General features: G+C 37.9%; 1 protein-coding gene across 2 annotated transcripts in view; it reads right to left on the bottom strand.

Annotated features, from left to right (window-relative positions):
• The window catches only part of LOC149803202 (uncharacterized), a 152,056-nt gene that overhangs the window by 74,041 nt on the left and 53,931 nt on the right, over nucleotides 1–24,084 (bottom strand). For both annotated transcript variants that reach the window (XM_089952821.1, XM_089952822.1), the window contains 4 exons: nucleotides 22,208–22,313; nucleotides 16,459–16,635; nucleotides 14,694–14,744; nucleotides 8,275–8,377 (listed from right to left, as the gene is read on the bottom strand). In XM_089952821.1, the coding sequence (XP_089808947.1) occupies nucleotides 8,275–8,377; nucleotides 14,694–14,744; nucleotides 16,459–16,635; nucleotides 22,208–22,313 (437 nt within the window). The remainder of the gene's footprint in view (nucleotides 1–8,274; nucleotides 8,378–14,693; nucleotides 14,745–16,458; nucleotides 16,636–22,207; nucleotides 22,314–24,084) is intronic.

The following is a 24,084-nucleotide window of genomic DNA, read 5'->3' as shown; positions in this document are numbered from 1 at the left end:
TAGCTCTCTTTTCAGCTTGTTTTATTTTTCTCTCTTCCTCTGCGTTTTGTACTCCCTGCCTGACAGCTAGACGCCAGCTGGAACGGTTGTTTGCACAGCTCTCCCAGTCGTTGACATTGATGTTTGCCGTCTTCATATCCTTCTTGCAGACATCTTTATAGCGCAGATGTGGTTGTCCAGTTGGTCGTGCACCTTCTGCTAACTCCCCATATAACAGGTCCTTGGGAATGCGGCCTGGGTCCATTCCCTTGACATGGCCAAGCCAGCGAAGGCGCCTCTCACTGAGAATGGAGAACATGCTGTTCATGTTGGCACATTCTAGAACCTCTGTGTTGGGTACTTTATCCTGCCACTGGATGCGCAGAATGCGCCGCAGACATCTCAGGTGGAAGCTGTTGAGTTTCCTCTCGTGTCTTGCATAGGTGGTCCATGTTTTGCTGCTGTAGAGAAGTGAGCTGAGCATGCAGGCTTGGTAGACATGCAGTTTGGTCTTCTCTGTGAGGTTGGGGTTGTTCCAGACCCTCTGGTTAAGTCTGGCCATCACTGCTGCTGCCTTGGCAATCCTGCCGTTCACCTCAGAATCAATGGAGAGTGAGCTGGAGATGTTAGACCCGAGGTATGTGAAGTTCTCGACAACTTCCAAGTTGTACCCATCAATGGTGACAGAGGGAGATGAGTCTGCATCCTGCGCCATGACATTCGTTTTCTTCAAACTGATGGTCCGTCCAAAGTCCTTACATACATAGGAGAGGCGGCATATTTGCTGCTGAATACCATCTTCTGTGTGCAATGTCAAGGCTGCATTGTTGGTGAAGAGCAATTAATGGATGAGTACCTCTGTGACTTTAGTCTTAGCACGGAGACGGGCGATGTTGAACAGCTTGCCATCAGCCCTGGTATGGATGTACACCCCCTCGCTGCAGTCCTTGAATGCGTACTGGAGAAGCATGGATAAGAAGATGGCAAAGAGTGTCGGTGCAAGGACACAGCCTTGTTTGACTCCGCTGATGACTGGGAATGCTTCAGATGTTGCGCCATTGAAGCACACTGTGCTGTGCATGTTCTCGTGGAATGACATGATGACAACAAGCAGACGTGGGGGGCAGCCGATCTTCTGCAGGAGTCTGAAGAGTCCACTCCGACTAACCAGGTCAAATGCTTTCGTCAGGTCTTTGAAGGCAATGTAGAGGGGCATCTGCTGCTCACGACACTTCTCCTGCAGCTGACGTAGTGAGAAGATCATGTCTACAGTTGACCTGCCGGCTCGAAATCCACACTGGGACTCTGGGTAGACGCGGGAGGCTAGGATCTGCAAGCGCGCCAAGGCAACACAGGCGAAAGCCTTTCCGACGATGCTGAGGAGGGACATGCCCCGATAGTTGTTGCAGTCGCTATGGTCTCCTTTGTTTTTGTACAAAGTGACGATGTTGGCATCATGCATGTCCTGTGGGATGTATCCCTTTCCCAGCAATGGCAGATGAGTATGTGTAGGGGCTGGAGCAGTGCTGGTTTTCTGCTCTTGAGGACTTCAGGTGGAATGGCGTCACTTCCAGGAGCCTTCCCACAGGCAAGGCAATCGATGGCTTTTCCAAGCTCTTCCAGGGTGGGCTGTGTGTCTAGCTCCTTCATGACAGGCAGGTCTGGAATGGCATCCAGGGCAGTTCCAGTGACATTGTTTTTGGTTGCATATAGCTCGAGATAGTGCTCAACCCATCGCTGCAGTTGTTTCCCCTGGTCTGTGATGACTTCACCCGTCTTGGACTTGAGGGGGCAGTCTTGTAGGGGGGGGTGCCTGTCGCCTTTTTGATACCCTCATACATTCCTTTTGTATCCCCGGTGTTGGCAGCTGTCTGTATATTGTTGCAAAGGTTCAGCCAGTAGGTGTTGGCACGTCGGCGGACGGTCTTCTGGGCGTTGTTATTTGCAATCCTGAGGGCCTGTAGTGTTCTGGGGCTAGGTGCAGCCTTGTATGCCAGGAGGGCTTTCCTCTTCGCCTCAGTCACGGGCTCCATCTCCTCCCAGTTTGCCTCATACCAGTCGACATTCTTTCGCTCCCTCTTCCTGTAAGCTGTGATGGCTGCATTGTACACAGAGTCATGGAAATGGGACCACTTGGAGTCAATGGTGTCATCAGGTGTCACTTTGGTGAGGGCTTCCTTCAGTTGCTGATGAACTGCGGTGTTTTCTCTGGGTTGCTTGCACAGCAGGTGTTGATGTGTGGGTGACCCTTCTTCTTGGCATGGTGCAGCTTCTTGGGTAATATTCGCATCTTGCTGGCCACGAGGGAATGGTCCATGTCGCAATCAGCACTGTGGTAACTGCAGGTGAGGAGGACACTGGCCAGTTCTGCATGCCTGGTGATGACGAGGTCTAGCTGGTGCCAGTGGCATGAATGTGGGTCTCCACGACACCTGATGGATCTCCTTGCATTTGAAGAAAGTGTTGGTCATGCATAGGCTGTGGGAGCAGCACATCTCCAGCAGTCGCTGACCATTCTCGTTGATCTTGCCCCTTCCGTAAAAGCCGAGACAGGTGGACCAGGCCTCATGGTCAGCTCCCACTCTAGCACTGAAGTCTCCTAGTAAGTAAAGGCTTTCATTTTGGGGATACTGGATATTGCCTGATCCAGAGCCTCATAAAACTTGTCTTTCTCCTCATGGGTGGAGCAGAGGGTTGGGGCGTACGCGCTGAAGATGTTGACCTGGCCTAAGGATGTTGACAGCTGGAGGGCAAGGATTCTCACAGTACCTGTTGATGGAGGTTCAATGAAGGAGATTAGCGTGTTCTTTATGGTAAAGCCTACACCATGCTGCCTAGGTTCATCCGAGGGCTTCCCCTGCCAAAAGAACGTGTAATTGGCTTCCCTGATGGTGCCGCTGTCAGCTAGTCGGGTCTCCTGGAGGCAGGCAATGTTGATGTTCAGTCGGGAGAGTTCTCTGTCAATGACGGCAGTCTTCCGTGCATCGTCAATCTGCTGTAGGTCAGCAGTCAAACCAGGACACATGGTCCTGATGTTCCAGGTTGCAAAACGAAGAGTTGGAGTCTTCTTATTTCTTCTTTTAGTCTTTCCTGGTGCAGAGTTTTGTGGCCCACTTGTCGAGATGGTTCTCTAAGCTCCACGCACCCAGTGAAGCTGGCAGGCCATGGTGGGCAGCACCTTACTGACTGGGGGCTGCCCAGCTTGAGGCAGGCGGTAGCTGTCCAGTGAGACCTGGTGATCTCTCCCACCATCAGAAGTAACCCCTGGCACCAATCTCTACGCCAATCGAGCTTTGACTTAGAACCAGTGAACTGCTACTTCTCGTGTTGTGCTGACGCCGTACAACGACGCTGGAGTGTCCTCTCCAGTGAAGCTATGAAGCCTGGGCAGGGTGGTATGGAGAATCAGCTGTTGTCCATGCAGCAGATCCCCCCTCTCCACGCAGCTGGTGGGCCCAAGGGAACGACGAATGCCAATACAGCTTGGCACCAACAGCGTCGCAGGAGTTGCAGGAATGACATTGAAGTCACTGTCAGACCGCCTCAGGGACTCCATCTCCGGATTTTCTGTTGGGGTTTACTCCCTTAGCCTTTCCCATGAGCGGGTATAGCCACAAGGCAGCAGAGGTTTGGAATTGGAGAGTTTTCCTTCTCCCAGATGAGCTACCATCCAAGGTTTACGAGTTCCATCTACCCAAAGCAACTGGTTTTAAGGCGCCAGTGGCCCACCTTCATCCCTTCTCCTGTTTGTGAAAAAGTAAGTCCGAGATAAACAACTACCTTTCAGAGATTATTTAACTGGCTGACAAAATATAGGGTGATGTGCCATGTCAAAATCTGCTGTGGGAGAGTCCATTTCACTAATTTGCAATGGTAAAGTACACAAAGTAGAATAATCCAATTCATCATAAGATGACTACATCAAAGAGAAGTGCTAAAGAACAGATGTTAGAACACATCGCTTCAATGAATGAGAATGCTGAAGCCAACTTTATTTAAGTTTGTGATCAGTGGCAATGTTTTTTGAAGTCAGATTTTTACTAAATATATAAAATGCAAAACGTGATTATTTCAATTGTTCTAATAGTATTCAGGAAGCAATGAGCTATCAGCAAAGCAGACAACACCCAGCAAAAATAAATTTCAAAACTTCAGGTTGACAGAGTTTTACTTTGTCAAGCACATCAGTAAGGGGCAGCATTTAATTATTTTTCTTTGTACACATTAAATCGCCATTAGTATGTGATGTGTTAAAAAAGGAGCACATCCTTTCTATAGCATATTTGACAATAAAATTAGTTTTTGTTATTATTAATCACGATCTTAAGTTTGTTAGAATACAAACTATTAATTGACTCATGCTTTTCTGGATGATTTTAGCCATGAAATAGATTGTGTGTGTGATTTGCATTTTTAACTTAGCTTTAACAATTTTTTAGCCATATCACTATGATGTCTGCAGTGTGGCTGTTTATAGTGATATCTAGCACTGGGGCATCATGCCGCAGACATGTAGAATGATGTCCCACCCAGTCACATTATCCAGACACCATGCTGAGGAGTCCTAACAATAACCTCTTAATGCTGAGCACCACGCAAGGCAGCTGTTAGTACCATTTTAAGAAGTTTTTGGTATGACTTGGCCAAGGTTTGACCCATGACCTCACGCATCCGAGGAAGATGCTCTAACCGCTAGGCCACTGGAGTGGTCAAAGATTAATTTGTATATACAGAGTAGTAACTGTTGATATCTCTTAAAGCAGTGGAAACCATTATTTATCTAGAAATGCACATTTTTTCAGAAATTATGCTTATCCAAAAATACTTACCCAACCACATTAATATTAAGATATAAGCCTGCTACCTCTTAAATCCAACACTACTAAAAATGACAAATTTGTCCTTTCTGTCCATAGTGTAAAGAGAAATGGCAATAACTCAAGCCAATTACCTACCCCCTTCTACAACAAGGTATCGCTAAGTGAAAGCAATGAGAATGCCTGCATGGTGGGATGGCTAGGTGAGCTTTAATGGTATATATATATACCTATATATATTCATTCATTTTTCTAAAGAGACAAACATTATCTTGTGGTCAAAATGCATCAGATAGAGTTCTGACAATACTATCATTCTGGTCATGAAGATTGAACATTGAACAACAGTACTATCTAGTGCAAAGATGAATGACCCTTGCATTAGATTCAAACCATCTACTATCGAGATCAGCAAAGACTGTATCAAATTAAGCATATATTTTAATATATTTTACCAGCCAATGGATTTTAAGGACAGAAACTTTTATGTTCTTATTTAATGCCAGTTTGGTTGTGATTCTATGAGTGTTTGCATGTGTATGATTTAGGCATAAATATCTGGCAATGCTGAGTCTACCAACTATTTCTTTCTATGTAAGTGTATGAAATGCTTTGGAAAAAACCAGACAAGTTAATTTTTTATTCAGATTTGAATATCCAATCATTTTCTAAAGGCTTATATGAAAAGATAGCTTACTCTCAATTGGACAAAATCATTTTGGTTTGGTCACGTGCACTGACCCCCCTTGGGACCTCAAAACACTTTTTAAGCCTTGAAAGAAACCCAATACTGTCTGGAAATATGTCAAGTACAGTTTCTGCTTTGAAACTAATAGTTTTTCTGCAGGTTCACAGTGATCACCATCTTCTGATTTTGCAGGTTTCCCTGTCAACAGGAACTTTATGCATATTGTGCAGGCCAAAATAAGTTTCTGGTAAAATTCCGATACAGAATACCTTTTCAAATCCAAATTCCAGAACATGAATGGACAGTCTGGATTTTCTGTTGCTGACAGGAATGCATAAAATTGGCATCTCCAAGCATACTACATATTTTGAGGCTGTAATTAAACCAAAATTGTTGGAGTAAACACGTATGCTTTTATATAATAAATTTGCTGGGGGAAATTAGAATGTCTACTGTGTTCAAGGTGAGTATTAGGATAGTTCTTAGCATAATTGCCAAAAACAGATGTTCATGGAACCTGGTTGCACCAGCATTTGTGTGATGGTTTATGCCCGTCAAAACTTTTGTACCAAGCTTTAAAATTATGGGGGATGCCACAACTGTCAAAGCCAAAACAGTGATATATATGCCAGAAACATGCACCTGACTCTTCAATGAAGTTACTAATTATAAGTGACTTGGTATAAAAGTATTTGTGTGTATTAAAGAGAAACAGAGTGATTAACTAGGAGTTCATTTGTAATACATCTTTTACTGATACCTGATGTAAAGTGAAAATCCTGCTTTAAAAAAAGTATGAAAAGTACTTATTTCTGTACCAATTTGGAGTTACAAAGTCCTTGCAGTATTAGAAGGAAAAAGCACTAGTTCAAGAAACAGAAATGGTACAATCTTACAAAACACCTGCTTTACACAAAATTCCCAGAGACATTTGCAAATCTGTTGAACAAATATTAACATGGAGATGATATTACTACCTGTAAGCATGTATATATGTAGGCATGTATATATGTAGGCATGTAAACCTGCACAGACATGTAGTCATGTGCACCTGTAGGCATGTATACGTATGCCTGTAGACATGTACACCTGCAGACATGTATAAATGCAGGCATGTACATATGTATCTAGACATGTGTGAATGTGTTTGTGTCTTGGAAAGAGAAAGAGTTGTGTAGAATGAAGTTTGACTGCAGCCACCTACAACTCACATACTCAGTGTTAGAACAGAGGATACATGTCTGAAATTTGTTTCCAGAAATTATATGCAAAATACATATATGATATTGTATTTGGAAATATATAAAGAGAATATGTTGCCTCTCTCCCTTGTTGATGAAATGAAATTTCTTGTATATTTCATCTGACACTGATATTAAAATCATGAATTCTCAACAATACAATTTACTCTGTTTAGAGTTTGCAATTAATTTTAAATATGTGCTCTTTCTGATTAGTAATGTAATAGTGTACAACATTTGAAATCATCTTCAAATCTGACCCTCTTCTAATCTCTTCAAACTGACATAAAATAAATAAAGATTTATTTATAACTGAACAAACAACAATAAATTAACATGAACTTGTAAAGGCTACTTTCATTTCATGTTCATTGTGTAGCATTGCCCTCTTTTGAGATAATAATAAAATGGAGACCTGTACACAAATTAAATAGCTTATATAAATAATAAACATGTTTTAATTAATTGTAAAAAATTCATGGAAAATTTGGAAATTGTAACAAAAATTAAGGTTTACTAGTATGCATTTATATATAAATGTGGCAAAAATCAAGATAAAATTAAACAAAAAAATTGGTGCCACCTTCATAAACTTGGAATTTCAAATGAAAACTGTCCATTGCATGATAGAAAAATGATTTCTTTCATAACTGAAACAGGTTTGCCAAAGTTCAAATATACATACAGTTACAACTATCTTTGTGGAGAAAACTAAACAATACATCTCTACAAAATACTGATAAAAATATTTGTGTTTTCATTAGTCCTGTTCATATTTATGTCTTTTTGTGTTCATCATTTATTGTGTATCATTTATTATTTATTGTGTATCATGTATCATTTACTGTGTATCATGTATCATTTACTGTGTATCATGTATCATTTATTGTGTACTGGTTATCAATTACTGTTTAGAGTATATGATTTATTATTTAGTCTTTTTCTTTTTTATGAGTTACTGATTAACATTTAAATTTTGCTTGATGAAATGCTACACAGTTTTTGTTGTTGTGCATTATCTCATCATTCACTGAGAGTTCAATTAACGTTATGTTAACTGTTATGTGTCTAGATCTTCTATATGAAATGAAAAACATCAACATTTAAGAACCTTTACATTTTTTATTAGTCCATAAATCTGTAAAATAATTGAACTTGCAAAAATTAAATAATACATTTGTGATGCATACCTATAAACCATTACATCATTAAAATAATCAATTTATTGGTGATCTTGAAAAATTTAAATAAAATACTTTAAGATACCAACTTAACAGTTGACACAACTGCTAGTACTGTTCCTATCACGAGAAAAGGTGAGGACATGATTTATGATTCTTTGTATAGTGAAACCCGTCTATAAGGGACACTAAGGGAAACAACATACATTATTTTTTCCATTGTGGATAGGGGTCCTTGACATGGATATTTAATGTAAAAATATCTTTCTTCAGTAAGTGTCCATTATATGAAGTTATCCACTAATGCAGGTTTTTAGTATATAAACCTGCTAACTGGTATACAAACCAAACCAGTCAGACCATACAACCTGATAATCTTCCTCTGGCACGCCTTTGTACTCAAACATAGCCCCAAACCAGGCAGCTGCTAAAACTCCAGTACGGTCACTATCTTCTCCATGGAACATGGCTCTGTAATAATCATTGGTTTTCAGTTACTGGAATCAAGTTCCTAATAGTGAATATACTATGTTGAGCCCATAAGTATCATAAAAACTACTGGATATACACACATATAAGCTTGTTCACGTACAAGCTGACCCCCTAAAATAAATTGGTATAAACATTAAAAAGTGCATGACCTGCATGCAAGCTGACTCACAAGTCTAAGATGACATCACAAGATGAACACGTAAGTTCAAAATGCATTTCTAAAGGCAAAATTATCCCTGAAAAATTTATGCATATACCTCTCTTGGGGTTGGCATGTATGATTATTACATAGAAATGGTGGAAGTTAATATAATTTGTTTGAAATGTCAATAAATATATTGAATTTTCTGTTTTCTTAACAGTATATCCATTCTGACTTGAGTTAATTATTGTGTTTTTATGCATTATTGCATAAGACTTTTTATATCAATGCACTATTAATTATGTTTTTATTCTGCCTTGAAATTGTAAATACCTTACTCATTTAAATGTGATTCCAATATGACAACAATGAACAACAATAGGATTTGGTTCAACTGTTGCATTTAGACTAGTGAGCATATATACATATGGGCATGACTGCACGTACAGTTAAGGTTGGAACATGCACTGAATAAAGTACATCAATGCATTAAAATCATAGGTACCACTGCACTAAACTTTAATGATATCACCAAGATACAATAATGAAGTTTTAGAAATAATGCTTGGAAAATTATTGTAATATTGTAAAAACAGAGTTTGTAGTTTGCATTGATGTAAGTGACCTTACACCCCATTTTACACAACTATGGTAATCATACTAATTAATTTTGAGTAAAAGGCAATTACACATCAAAAGCACTGGAATAGCCATCGGTCAAAATTTCAGCTTAACCCAAGCCAGTATCAGGATTTTAATGATTAACAGGCCTGTATTACTGCTGGAAAACAAAAGACAAATCCACCAATTATAAACAAAGGAGATGCAGATACAACCAGCTTTCCATTGTGTGGAAAATTATGATTTTGTTCAGCCAAAACACAAAAATAGAATTGATTGATGATGATCTTAGTCGATCTATATTCAGAATTTTAGCCTTTATTATTACCATTCTTGGACCGCTTCTGTGCCCCGGATGCAGGAAGTCGTGGGTTCAAACCCTGCCGAGTCATACCAAAGACTTCTAAAAATGATACTAACAGATGCCTTGCTAGGTGCTCAGCATTAAGAGGCTAGTGTTAGGCCTGGTTGGCCTGGTGTCAGGATAAAATGACTGGGTGGGACATCATGCTACATGTCTGCGGCATGATGCTCCAGTGCCAGACATCACTTTAAGCTGTCACACTGCAGACATTGTACTGATATGACTGGAAAATTGTTAAAGCTATGTCAAAAATCTAAATCACACACACACACACAGACACACACAAAACCATTCTTTCATGAACATTTAACAGTTATGTGAATATATGCTGGTTGTGCCTTGCATAATAAAACATGTGTACCTTTTCATAAAGATTATCTCAATTTGTAGGATTACTTATATCACTCTAAAAGAGTAACTCATGAAGATGTGGATCAACGTAAATGAAAGTTATTAATGACTAGCTGAAATGTTACCTGGAAGAATGCACTTTGGTTGAAACAATGAATAAAGCAAACTGTGCATCTAATATGTTTGGGAATAAACAAGGATTTACATGACTCTAAGCATGATATGCCACTGTGTAAGTAGTGTTCATTATAGTACAGTCTGTGTGAGTAGTGTTCATTATAGTACAGTCTGTGTGAGTAGTGTTCATTATAGTACAGTCTGTGTAAGTAGTGTTCATTATAGTACAGTCTGTGTGAGTAGTGTTCATTATAGTACAGTCTGTGTAAGTAGTGTTCATTATAGTACAGTCTGTGTAAGTAGTGTTCATTATAGTACAGTCTGTGTAAATAGTGTTCATTATAGTACAGTCTGTGTGAGTAGTGTTCATTATAGTACAGTCTGTGTGAGTAGCGTTCATTATAGTACAGTCTGTGTAAGTAGTGTTCTTTATAGTACAGTCTGTGTAAGTAGTGTTCATTATTGTACAGTCTGATCTTCCGAGTAAACTCTAACTGGCCAGTGAATAATGAAGTTTTTATTTACCATTATTTAATTTCGTGATGGAAAAATCAGAAACTATGCACATGCAAAATAATAATAAAAACAATCCTAGTAGTTTATAACAATTTAGTACGTGGTGGGACACCAAAAATGGATTTTTGACATGGAAATTGTTTTGTGTGTTCCAAAATTTACAACCATTATGGCTGTCAACAAAAAAATACAAATTTTCAAGTTGAGACCTTGGCCTGTGAATAAGCTGCCCCCCCCCTTCCAGGCTTTTATTTTTTCCTAAATTATTTGGCTTATACATGGGTATATATGGTAGTAAATGTTACAGTGTGACACTTGCTAATGTTTGGGCTTTTCTTACCAATAAATGTCAGGTTATTTAGCAGTGGAGACATTTAAACAGTAACTATGAAAGCATTGAAATGTGACATTTACCATTATCACATTTACTGATGACAATGTACCTGTGATATTGTTTAAGACACAAACTAATTTTCTGTTTCACGGGTTTCTGTCATTTTACTATCTCTATTGAGGGGTATTCTAAATGTACAATCAAAACATGTTTTCCGTGCTCTGTTTGTCTATGTTTTCATTTTTCTCTTACAATAGTTCATGAAGATAAATCATAGAGTCATCCTCACTATAAAATCCCTCAGTATACTGCTGTCCCTCATATACAAAACCTCATGTATGGCCATGAATACCACCAAATTGGTCAATTTTACTTTATTAAGGCTACTTATATTATTTCACCTTATTTTAGTTCTGGATAACTAATTTTAAAGTAATTTCATTCACTAAATACTCAATTTTGGTGTTTTAATCTATCATCAGGACACAGCCTTGATGCAAAATCCCTCAGTAATGGGTACCCTCATTTACAAAGGCCTGTTTTTATAACTCCCATGAACAACATTATAACGAGAAAGGTCGATATAAACACTTTTGTCAAGCTTTTCTGCACATCTCAGATTTCCGACACCAATATTGGTGCAAAACGCATACCAAATTCAACTGATTGATGAAAATAAAATACTGCAATGCTTACCATTTGAAAAGCTGCAATTGTCACCAGAACATTCTCTTCAAAATAATACTAATTTTGGACACACAGGATACTACCAACTGATGTTTATAACACTGACAGGCTGAAAGATTATTTGTCAATCACCAATTGGATGCAAAATTGTTACAAGAATTAACTTTCTCTGCAAATGGTAAAGCGGACAAAACAATAAATTTGTACTTCAGTTAAACTAATTTTAGGCTCAGTTTTTAGAATGAAATTTGTAAATTGCATTAAAAGATATCTAAATGCAATTCTAATGTTATACAGTACAATATCTATGAATTTATGTCAGTTCTAGATAAATATAAGCAACTGAAATTATTGCTTTATCTGTGAGACTCATAGAGAAAATGTTATTTTGCTCCACTGACAGGGAAATAACTCTTGAATAGATGTTCACAAGAAGAAATTTTTAAATCCTGCAACTGGAAATGACTGATAAACTTAATATCTTTCATATCCAAGTGTGGCATTTTCAAAATAAAATTCATTTCAATTATGTTTTATCACTAAGTCCCACTTCAAGGAACAAATCTACACCACTTCCAACTACCTTCTCTCCAATCAACCTTCCGGACATGTTTGCAAATTTCTTCCGTGACAAAGTACAAACCATTAGAGATAAGCTTGACACCACAATTTCAATTGACTCGTCGTCACCATACAGTTGGGATACAGAATTTGAGCGGTAACCATTAGCAGCATTCAAACCTGTCTCTATGGATTTCGCACGTACAATCGTGATGAAGAGTGCACCAAAGTCATGTGAATTTGATCCAATTCCAACATCGCTGCTGCTTGAGTGCTTAGATCCAGTATTGCCTTCACTAACTGATGTTATTAATAACTCTCTCTCATCCGGGGAATTCCCATCATTTTTCAAAACTGCCATTGTAGAGTCTCTGCTGAAGAAACCAACACTAGACCATAACGATTTAAAGAACTACCGCCCAGTTTCTAATCTCCCATTCATATCAAAAATCTTAGAAAAGGTTGTTCTATCCCACATTGTATCTCATCTGAATTCAAACAGTCTTTTTAGCAATGTACAATCTGCATATCGCCCTTGCCATAGTACTGAAACTACTCTTCTAAAAGTAGTTAATGACATCCTCTCTGCGTTGGATAGCGGAAAGATTACAGTCCTCACCCTCCTTGATTTGTCTGCAGCATTTGACACAATAGATCATGATATATTACTTCGCTGTCTCCAGCATGTATTTGGCATTCATGATACAGCCTTACTGTGGTTCAAGTCCTACTTGGTCAACAGGACACAAACTGTATCTGCAAATGGAATACACTCCAGCCCAGTTGATCTATGTTGTGGTGTTCCACAGGGGTTTGTTCTTGAACCTGTTCTCTTCATTCTATACACTCAGTTGCTCTCAAGTGTCATAGATCATCATCCAGTGTCTCACCAAATTGTACGCTGATGACACCCAAATATACAAATCTAGCCACCCAACTGAAGTTGATGCTACCATCCAAGGTGTAGAGAGGTGCATTTCTGATATGAAATCATGGATGACATGTAACAAGCTGCAGATGAATGATGATAAAACTGAGGCCATTCTGATCACAACACAAAGACTTTCTCATCCACATCCTTTACCTCAAGCAATAAATATCAGCAACACAAACATTAAATTCACACAATCAGTACGAAACCTAGGTGTTACTCTGGACAGTACTCTCACATTGCACTAACATGTCATGAACATACGCAAGGCTGCATATCTTGAGCTGAGATGCATCAGCTCCATTCGCAAATATCTTTCAGTTGATGCCACTAAAACACTTGTGTGTTCATTAGTACTTTCAAGACTGGACTATTGTAACTCAATTCTGTCTGGTTCATCTCAATATCTGCTCCAGAAACTTCAAAAAGTTCAAAACACAGCTGCTCGGATCATACTTAGAGTACCACGATCAGAGCACACCTTCCTGCTGCTCTGTACCCTACACTGGATATCCATTCAATCCAGAATCAAACACAAAATTTGTTCTCTGTGCTACATTTCACTATCAGACTCTAGTCCAACATACCCATCCGACCTCACCGATGTGTACACACCAACAAGATACTTATGCTCCTCTTCTGACAATCATATACTCATTATTCGCACTACGAAAACAAAGTCATATGGACAGCGTTCTTTTGCATACCAGGGCCCAGCAACGTGGAATGAATTGCCCACTGAACTTAGACACAAAGACACAGTGATCCCATTCAAGAGTGCTCTCAAAACTCACTTATTTCGCTTACAAGAACAAACTTAAAGACCTAATAATGTTTCCTACCTTAAGTATTCTCAGCATGTTTTTTTATGTTTTCTAATTTCATGGTGTTTGTTTTTGTAATATATTGTAATATATGTTTTTTATCTTATAAGTGTTGTCTAATGTTGTAAAGCGCTTAGAGCTTCTAAAGATTAGGCACTATACAAAGTCCTCATTATTATTATTACTTAGCAACTCAAGAGTATGCATTATCTATTCAAAATTCATTAATATGTGTGAGCTATCTGAGGTAAATCAGGGTCAATTTAAGGATAAGCAATTGTTTTATCACTAATTTCTAAATAAAATCATGCTGAAAAATCAACCACCATGAAAATTATATTTTTAATACCAGCTTTTATTTCTTAATTAAATCTCTCCAGTATTCAGAAAATTCTTAAATGGAGTTGGGAATTTCCCCTCAATTTTCAGTTCTAGAATTAACCGTTTGGTCAGTTCCTCTGGCATGTTACCTCCAACAATAAATAAATTCACACATGGTATCAGACATTACACATTTGCTTGTTCATTTCTTTATCCTGTCAATAAATCTGTAATGGAATAAACATATTTTAACTGACAGCAAATTCATGTTTAATGTTATATCAGACACGTAAATTAACAGCAACTACATAAGTCTGAAATATATAGCTGTTATGCTCACATGCCTTTCTAAAAACGTATTATTTTAAAAAAACACATCAACACTTGTTTTAATGATAAAAAGTGGGGATTGGAGATTATATACCAAGATATATCAAGGTTATTAAATTAAAATCATGAACAATTTTATTCACAGGGTCATAAAAAGGAATCAAGTGACCTAACACAAAGTTTGGTATGAATTTACCTGTTGCAAAGTTCTTCCCAATTATCTCCTGCAGCAAGAATAGCATCATAACTGTAAGAGAAAAAAAAAAACAATAAAAAGAAATGAAACTTTGACAAAGTAATAATCAAACGACATTGTATTTAGATGCTTAAATGGTCAGTGCATGATAATTCTCATGATGTTATAACTTGCTAAGGGCACATTCCAGTTGTACAGATAATAGAAAAGTCTGAGGAACAATTTTCCAAGTAATGACTTGTCAGTTGAGACCAAATGCACAGACCTAGATATGCCACCACATTATGCAATGGCAGATCTAGGTCTAACAGTTTGCCAGAACTAATCATTAGAACAAACAACATCGACGCATTATGTAACAGGAGATCAGAGTCTAAGTGAGTATCTATGATATGTCTCAGAACAGTAATTGGTCCCTCACTTAAAATACATTTCTTGAGAGAAATAAATGGTGTAATGTGCTATAGGCAAGGCAACCTTATGTAGGAGTATTTTGCAAAAAAGACTCATGTCTTGTATATTATCAAAAATTAAATACACATGATAGTACAGGTATAATGCAGTCCCATCCTGTCAGAATGATCAACCAATAAACACATATGTAGCATGGCAAGCATCTTGCTTTATGATCTCTGAGAGTATATATGAAGAACTACCCACTATGACAATAATCTGTAAAAAGGGTACACATGGTCACCAATACAGGTAGAGCATTGGAGTGTCACTATTAATACTTGTGAACTGGATGCTAAAATATCATTTCTAATAAAAGTTACCTGTAGGAAAGGCCAATTAACAGCTTATACAAGCAATGGCAGAAATCATACAGTAATATTGATACTTTTGAACTGAACAACATAATATCAACTGTAAGACAACGTTACCTGTAGGCAAGGCCAAATGATGACTTATACAGGTGAAATCAGTAGAGTATCACATATATAATTACAAATGGATGCTAAGACTAGATTAATAGAGAAAACTTGCCTTATGTATCTGACTGTAGCAGAAATTAAATAGCAATATTATATGAGCATTGAATATTACACACCTGATTTGAAAATATTTAAATATGGCAGAGGCAATATTTGTGGACGCACTAATGAACCGTGCAGGTATCTACCAATGGTGCCTAAGTGTGTGACGATGGCAAAGTGATGATATTGAAAAGTTAGAAATGTTGTCATCAAAGAATGAAAAAAAAAAGAATATATGGCAATTTATAGATGGAATACACTTCCTTTTGAAGAGAAAATTCCTCCAACTTGCTTAGGTCGAAAACTCTCTGACCTTAGCAAATGTGCTACTCAGCACTGTAATTGAAGTATTCACTAAATATGGTGATAATCCCTATATCAAGGGGAGATCACTCTAACTGCAACCAGTTGGACAGATAACTTTTATCTTTTTAGCTAATATGTTTTAGCCTTTGAGGGCTAGACTTGCTATTTGTGAGGTAGTAGTAGTTCTCCCAAGGCATTATAATTGGGTAACATAATTGCTATGAACAGGTGGTCACTATATGTGGGTGATTGCTAGACCATGTTTGAGTGTGTATGTGTGTGTGTGTGTGTGTGTGTGTGTGTGTGTATTATCCACCTTCTCACATGTGGGAAGGGGTACTGCACATAAAAAAATCACTCAAAAACTCTTTTGTAACTTTTCTGCCACTATTATACTGAATTAAATGAAAATATGAAAATTTTATCAAGAGAATTTCTATGATTTACTGAATTTGAACTAATATATTTTCTACACCACTCACGCAATGATAAGTGCATGGTGATGGCCACTTGAGTCTTGACTGCCAGAAAAATCCCAGGACTTGTAAATTTTGTCTTGCTTATCTATGCCATATTCTTTGGGGAAAACAGGGTCTGACTTTCCATCTGTGATATGGCGGTCCTCAAGATAAGTTGTCCATTTCTTTGTGAAGCCATTCCTGAAATGCAGCAGATTAGTTTTTAGTGGCAAGGTGGCTTTTGCTACACATTTTTTAACAGCTTGTATTATCTACCGCTACTTTTGATAAGGAATTTCTTACTTCCAAGTCATATTTTGTTATGTACCATGCATCTGGGCTTCTTTAAGGGAATAAACACCATTTTGCCTGCCATCATCATATTTTGCAGAACAATGTATATACCTTCTGAAAACACTAAGAACAAATCAGCATCCTTAAAATTGTTTCAACATTTTTGAAGAGCTAGAAATTACAAATGCCACACTTAGCATGATGGTTGCAATTAAGATAATCCAAAGTGGAAACTTAAATGGGGAAATAACTCTGACAGACTAGAAGATGAAACAGGCATGTTCAAGTCTTTAAGATACTGAGGAAAGTGATCATAAGTGATGAGATATATTTAATTTCTCTCAAATTATATTGCTTACAAAATATAACAGGCAGTATATGGAAACATTTATATAATGGGGTACAACTCTGGCAGAAAAAGATATAAACAGACAATATATTTTAAGAGCAAAATATTTTAAAGAGATTATATGCCAAATTGCATAACAATGTGTTTAACATTTTGAAATTTTAAAAACCAAGCTCAAATGACTCAATTCAAATATAAATGAAGTCCACACTGATTGTGAAGCCTCTCAAATGAATGGTATTTAGAACCCGTTGTTGCATTCCATCATGAACTCAAGAGCAGAAATTATTTTGACTGAATGTGTTGAGAACTAAGTGAGGACAGCCATGTTTGTAGATGAAGGAACTCTGGGCAAAGGAGGAACTGCACTGAATGTGATACAAAGCCCAGCAGAAATCACTTGTCAGGTCCATATGTCATCATGGCAAATCTTCCCCAGTCAGAAGCAAATTGATTGGAGTCTTGCCCCTACTGGGATCTGTGAAAAGAGGGGCATGAAGTGATGTCACTTGAGATAAGGAGGGTCTTGTGGAGAGAAATGCTGAAGAAAATGATCGCCCTCTGTTTGTCTCTTTTCCACTTAGTTTAGGAGAATTGTAGCTTTTGACAGCTGTATATCTGGTAGGACTTCTTCCCAGTGGCCTGTGCTCTGTGGACATTCCATTGATCTTTTATTTAAGAAGTAAGCCATTCTGTAAGAGTCTCCCATTTAAGTCTGTGAGATTTGGGGTGGGAAAAGGTAAGCTGTGTTCCAGTTATTGAAAGATCATCAGAGATACTGATACCACAACATTATGAATCAACTTATGGGTATCCTAATAAAAAACTGTTGTGTAGGGCTTGTAGAACTGCTGACAACAATTCAAGGGATGGCAACTGTGAGTAGAAGCATCTGTAAATGACTGGGACTTGTAATTATCAATGTAAGCAGCCCAAAATGTCACTAACTCTGTCAAATAGTGCAAATAATCAAAAGAAGGTTCTTTCCTAGTCAATGATCACCTGAAGTTGGAACTGTAGACCAGGCAGGTGTTGTAGAGGAATGAGGATGACACCTGATGTTGGAACTGTAGACCAGGCAGGTGTTGTAGAGGAATGAGGATGACACCTGATGTTGGAACTGTAGACCAGGCAGGTGTTATAGAGGAATGATGATGACAGAACTCTGATAGGAGTGGGTGGAAAACTTCTTCAGTCTGAACCTCTAAGACTGAGCTTTCATGCATTATAGTGAGATCTAATAACAGTGAAATTAAGAGACAATGTTCATCCTATTTGGATTACAATAGTGAAGCCTACGTCTCTTGTGCTACCTGCAATGTAGTAGAAGAATGTAAAGTGTGGCAGCTTGCATCACTTATCAGTAAGATCCCTTTACTTCCAAGGTGTCGCTAAGTAGAGGTTCCATTTGGGGACAAATGGAAACTGAGGCACCAATTTGGACATTGTAGACTGGAAGTGTCTAAAGGTACCATGCAAGTTAAATTGATCTGTTAGAGTGCCTATATAAACTGGACACCATCAACAGGAAGTGCCTAGCAGCATGATGTAGGTTAGACTGATCAATGAGAGTGCCTGTATAGACTGGAAGTTGTGTGCAGGAACTGTCTAACAACACTATATGGGTAAGACTGATCCATGAGAGTGTCTGTATAAACTGGACACCATCCACAGGAAGTGCCTAGCAGCGCTATGTAGGTTAGACTGATCAATGAGAGTGCCTGTATAGACTGGAAGTTGTGTGCAGGAACTGTCTAACAGCACTATATGGGTAAGACTGATTCATGAGAGTGTCTGTATAAACTGGACATCAACCACATGAAATGCCTGGCAGTGCTATGTGGGTTAGACTGCTGTATAACTGGGTTCATGTACTGGATTACTAGGTACTTATGATGTAGGGCATGGAACTTGAGAACTTCGTTTTCTGGTGGCTGATACTATTATGGTCATGGTCCATTGCGATCCGAATTATATGGCCAAGTAGGATCATGATGAGACATGGCCACCTTGGCTGGCATGGTGTTGTCCAGTTCTTGAGGGTGGGATGGGGTACAGGATATCGATCCATGTAGCTGGTCCATAATTCTTATATGCAAGATGGTGGCTTAGGCTGTTGTTGCTGTCTATCTCACTCACCAGTTTCGAACATCCGTGTGCAAGCTGATGATGTCATCTTCCCTTAATGTATACTTCTGCACCTTCCCCTTTAGTATCCATAGAATTACAGTCCATAATAAGGAAGTCTTCCATGTATTCAAATAATGACAAGAGACAACTACACATGAAGAGTGGTTGTCAGTTTGGTCTCGCTATAGTCTAAATCTGTAACACAAAAAAGAGCAGACAATATATAATGTAGTGTGGCATACATCCTGCATTATGAACTAAGGTGTCCATGCAGAATTATACACAATGAAAAATACCTTGTAAAGGTAGCAAATTTGAATGTTTTTATTAATACTTACGAAAGTGATGCTAAAAAATCAATTCTTGTACCAAATTACCTGTAGGAAGTCCAATTTTGGACTGCCGATAGTTATAATCACTAAAGCATTGCTTATAGTAACTACCTGTATGAAGTGAATGCTATGAGCAATACAGTAATATAAATCAGTTTTCTATAGACCACACAAAACCTGCACATAAAAAAGGCAACGAAACATCATTATTGATACTTAAGAGATTGAAGCTATAATATCCATTGTAAGACAGTTTTACCTGTAGTAAAGCCCTAATGGCATTCTATACAAATAAAATAAGTAAAGCATCATGTATATAACTATGAAGTGGACACTACGACAATACTGAAAACTTACCTATATATATGGATATAGGGAAATTACGCAGCAATATTAAATGAGTTCCCTAGGTTACACATTGGATCTGCACTTATCAATACAGCCATAGTAATCAAAGAGGACAACTCTGGACCCATACAGATAGGTACCAAATGCACCTAAGTGTGTGAAAAAGGCAAAGTGATAATATGTCAAAGTTGGAAATTTACAGATGGAATATACTTCCCTTCATAGATGAAATTCCTCCAACTTGTTTTAAGGTAGAAAACTTCAAAAGCGTGTATGGTTTCTGCGAGGCCTTTCTATCAGAACAGAGTTCGCTACTCAACACAAACTAACTGATGATCACAAGATCTGGTGCTAATCCCAGTATCAACGTAAGTTCACTCTAACTGCCACCTAGGTGGGGAGATAACTTTTAGCTTTTTAGCTGGATTTGCAAGGCAGGAGTAGTTCTCCTAAGGTACTATGATTAGGTAATATATTTGACAAAATAAAAGTTGTAATTAATGCACCATGTTCATCTTGAGCAAGGGGATCCTATTTCTAAATACTGCACATTAATGAATATATTTTACTGAGGGTAGTGCGGTGACCTGTTGACTCTTAAGTACACAAGTTCTAAACATGAAAAAACAGAAAAATAAAAACATTTGATACTATCAATGTATTATCACATTTAAGCAATGGATGTAAAAATAAGTAATTAATATATTTTATAAGGATAACTTTTAACTTTCATCAGTTCTAATTTGGAAAAGCTTTGTGGTGGCCAATGACACAATACTGGGTATACATCTCTAATGAAGTGTATAATGGCTGTAGTAAGATTTATGTGTTGGACTATTCATAGAGAATTAGAGATCCGTGTTACTATCATACATAACTCACCTTTTGTTTGGAAGAGGTGAAACTGCATTCAACGTACTAATTTTGTAATTGATAGTGGTTCTAAAATTAGCACCATGTACTAAAGATCCCTCAAACACTGTACTTAGCTGATGACTATTTGAGGCGATTTCTACTCATGATTTTCTGGCAGATTTATATTTTCCGTCCTGGAAATGTTGCAAATACTAGTTCAAAGATACACTACAAGGAAATCATCTTGTGGAATGGCATGTGGACTGCTGAATGAAACACTCTGATTAGTAAGTGCAGGAGTTTTCATTTGCAATTGTACTATTAAGTTGGATTCAAATGGAGTGGATTGGGGGTGTCTGGCAAAGCTTGAAGAAAGCAGGTATGACATAACACATTTCTGATTGTTGTCAAATTTGCCAGTGTGTCTGGAACAACTCTTCCTGTTAGTTTTTGACATAAATATTTTCTAACAGTTGCGTTTTTGTCAGTATGGTACTCAGTTTTCTTGTCTCAACTGGTGCCTGTAAATATTCTTTTCTCATTTAGCCCATGTGTATCCATGTGGGTTAGATGGGCAAGGTAGAATGGATATTCAGGTTATGACAAATCACTGAAATGTTGTAGACACAGGATACCTATCTATATGGGGTTAGAATGCTTTCTTGGCTTTAACTGCTTGCGTTTTGTGTAACATATTGTTAAACCCCATACAGTGATTAAGAAAGCTGATGGTGTGTTAGGGCCCAACAGCAATGATTTAAAGTTAATTCATTCAATCAGCACTGATGGCCTTAGCAGTTTGGGGTCACATGGTACACTTTTATTTATGAGCTCTACCAAATGTGTGTGTGAGTGTTGGTCGCTCTCAAAATGTTTAGTATGATGTGTTATCAGAGTTGGAGAGACCTAAAGTTGCTTTATGAGTGAAGTTTTTCTTATATCTCTACTGATGTTGTTTGATTTTAAAATAACTCTCTAAGGCACAGCATAAAACAAGGTTTCTTCTCCTGAAAAGTAGCTCTTAGTGTGTGGACTGAGAAAAACAGGCTGAGACAAACAGACTGAGATAAGTAAGGTTAGTAAATCGGTTAAATTTCTCTGTTGCATGTGTGAGAAATACATATCTTGGGAGGACACCCATTAACCATTACACAATGTAATTTTTATGGATCAAACCATGACTGTAGAAGTGAATAGTGATTGAGTTACCACTGTGCTTTCCACATTCTATTTCAAAATTGAAGTGAAGAAACACAAATACAATTCAACATATCAACTATGGGATGAACAAGAGATAATAAAAATAGCCCAAACAATGAACTCAATATATTATATATTTATTGATAATAGTCACTTCCAAGGATTTCTTCACTTCAGTTTTACAGTAAATTTTTAGTTTTGAAATTATAGCTCACTTAAACTTAAGAGTTACAAATGGATCATTCTACTGAAATCCACTACATACCATAACTTTTTAGTTTTCGTCCCATATCCATTTTGACTTTTCAGATATTCAAAAGCTTTATCTTTTGTTTCCATTAGTTCCTTTCCCCATTCTCTGGCTGGACGGCCTGAAGAGTAAGAAAAGATGAATTGTAACCTATATCTACATTATTCAATTAATGTAATATAACAAAAGTCCATTACAAGGTCTAATGCTCTACTGTCAAAAGAATTTCCAGGAATTCATGATAAGATCGTTTCATTTTTCAAACTGCAATGATGAAACAGTTTCTGATATTCTCGAGGAATAAGATTTCAAATAAACCACTGTGGTAGCCATACAGGATGCAAGATTGGCACAATTATCTTTCAGGGCAAACTAGATATCCTTAGAACACTTTTGGTGATACCCCATGTTGATATAACCATCCATTCAGAAGAATTTATGTGACAAGATTTTCAATATCTTGATTGTGGCAGCAATATTCAAGATTATATCAACACCAGTTTCATTCAGGACCAAGTAGATAATCATACTTATTCTTCTGGTGAAAATCCCATTTTGATCTGACTTTCCATTAAGAATTAGTAGCATTAAAACCATTTTCAAGATGGCTGCCATGACAGACATACTGGATGTCTGAATATTTAGAATATGTAATATGTGTGTAAAGTTTCCTCTAAGTAGTTTAGAAAGAGTATCAATAACAAACAGACTGATGATGGAAGACAGGCCATCCCATCAGTCTTTTTCCTCTATGACCAGTAGAGCTAAACCTGAGGACGAGAAAGCAATGGAATGTTATAATAGTCCTACAATATAAAACATCTACCCTGATATTTATGTTGTTGGGGTCAACCCGAAAATAACATAAATATCAGGGTAGATGTCTTACATTGTAGGACTAGGTAAAGTAACAGTCAATGTCAGCTCTTAATCATCATCATCATCATCATCATCATCATCATCATCATCATCATCATCATCAAACCCTTAACCCAACAGGTTGTTGCAGCACCACAGCTGACTTTACAACCAATTCTCTCCATCTTTCCCTGTTCTCTACTGCTCTTTGGGAATCTCCAAATTACATGCCTGTCCACTCCTTAATGTTGTCTTCCCACATCTTTTTCTGTCTGCCTCTTCTTCTGCACCCTTGCACTGTACTTTGCAAGATTGTTTTTGCCAGTCCAAATGATCTTGAGACATGACAGTACCACTCCAGTTTATGCTTTTTTACAGTGGTCAAGAGGTCTTCATATGATCCAATGGCTCATTGGATCCTGTTGTGGACTTCGTTGGTTACAGGGTCAATGTATGAGATACCCAAGATCTTGCTGTAACATCTTATTTCAAAGGTTTGATCCTTCTTTGTAGACTTTGTTATTGCTGCTGTTGTCTCGGTAATCCTGCAAAGTAGTTCTGGTTTGGAACCCTCATCTGTGTTAACTGGTCACAAGTACTTGAAGCTTGTGACTCTTTCCAGCTTCTGTCCACTGATCTTTGTTTCTGCATTGATGCCATTTGTATTGTCATCAGTTTGGTTTTTTCAGCACTAATCTCCATACTGTATGCTGTGGAAGTTGTGTTGATGCGCTCAACAAAGTCAGCCAGTTCTTTTTTATCTCCCACTAAACCATCAATATCATCTGTGAAGTGAAGGTTGGTGACTGTTCTTCCTCCAATGCTGACAGTGCCCTTGTGGTCATGCAAGGCATCCTCCATGATCCTTTCCAGAAAAATGTTGAAGAGTGTAGGTGACAGTATACATCCCTGTCTGACTCCAACTGCTGTTCGAAACCAATCTCATCTGCTGCCATTGATGATGACAGCACTGATGGCTTTGTCACAGAGGTGCTCAACAACCTGCACCAGGTTTGAGCTGATGTTCTACTTCC

Source organism: Sinohyriopsis cumingii, chromosome 3, assembly GCF_028554795.1.
Source record: "Sinohyriopsis cumingii isolate HCF-2022 chromosome 3, ASM2855479v2, whole genome shotgun sequence".
NCBI classification, from domain to species: domain Eukaryota; kingdom Metazoa; phylum Mollusca; class Bivalvia; order Unionida; family Unionidae; genus Sinohyriopsis; species Sinohyriopsis cumingii.
Note: the sequence above shows the minus strand (reverse complement) of the source record. Positions and strands in the feature narration are given on the sequence as shown.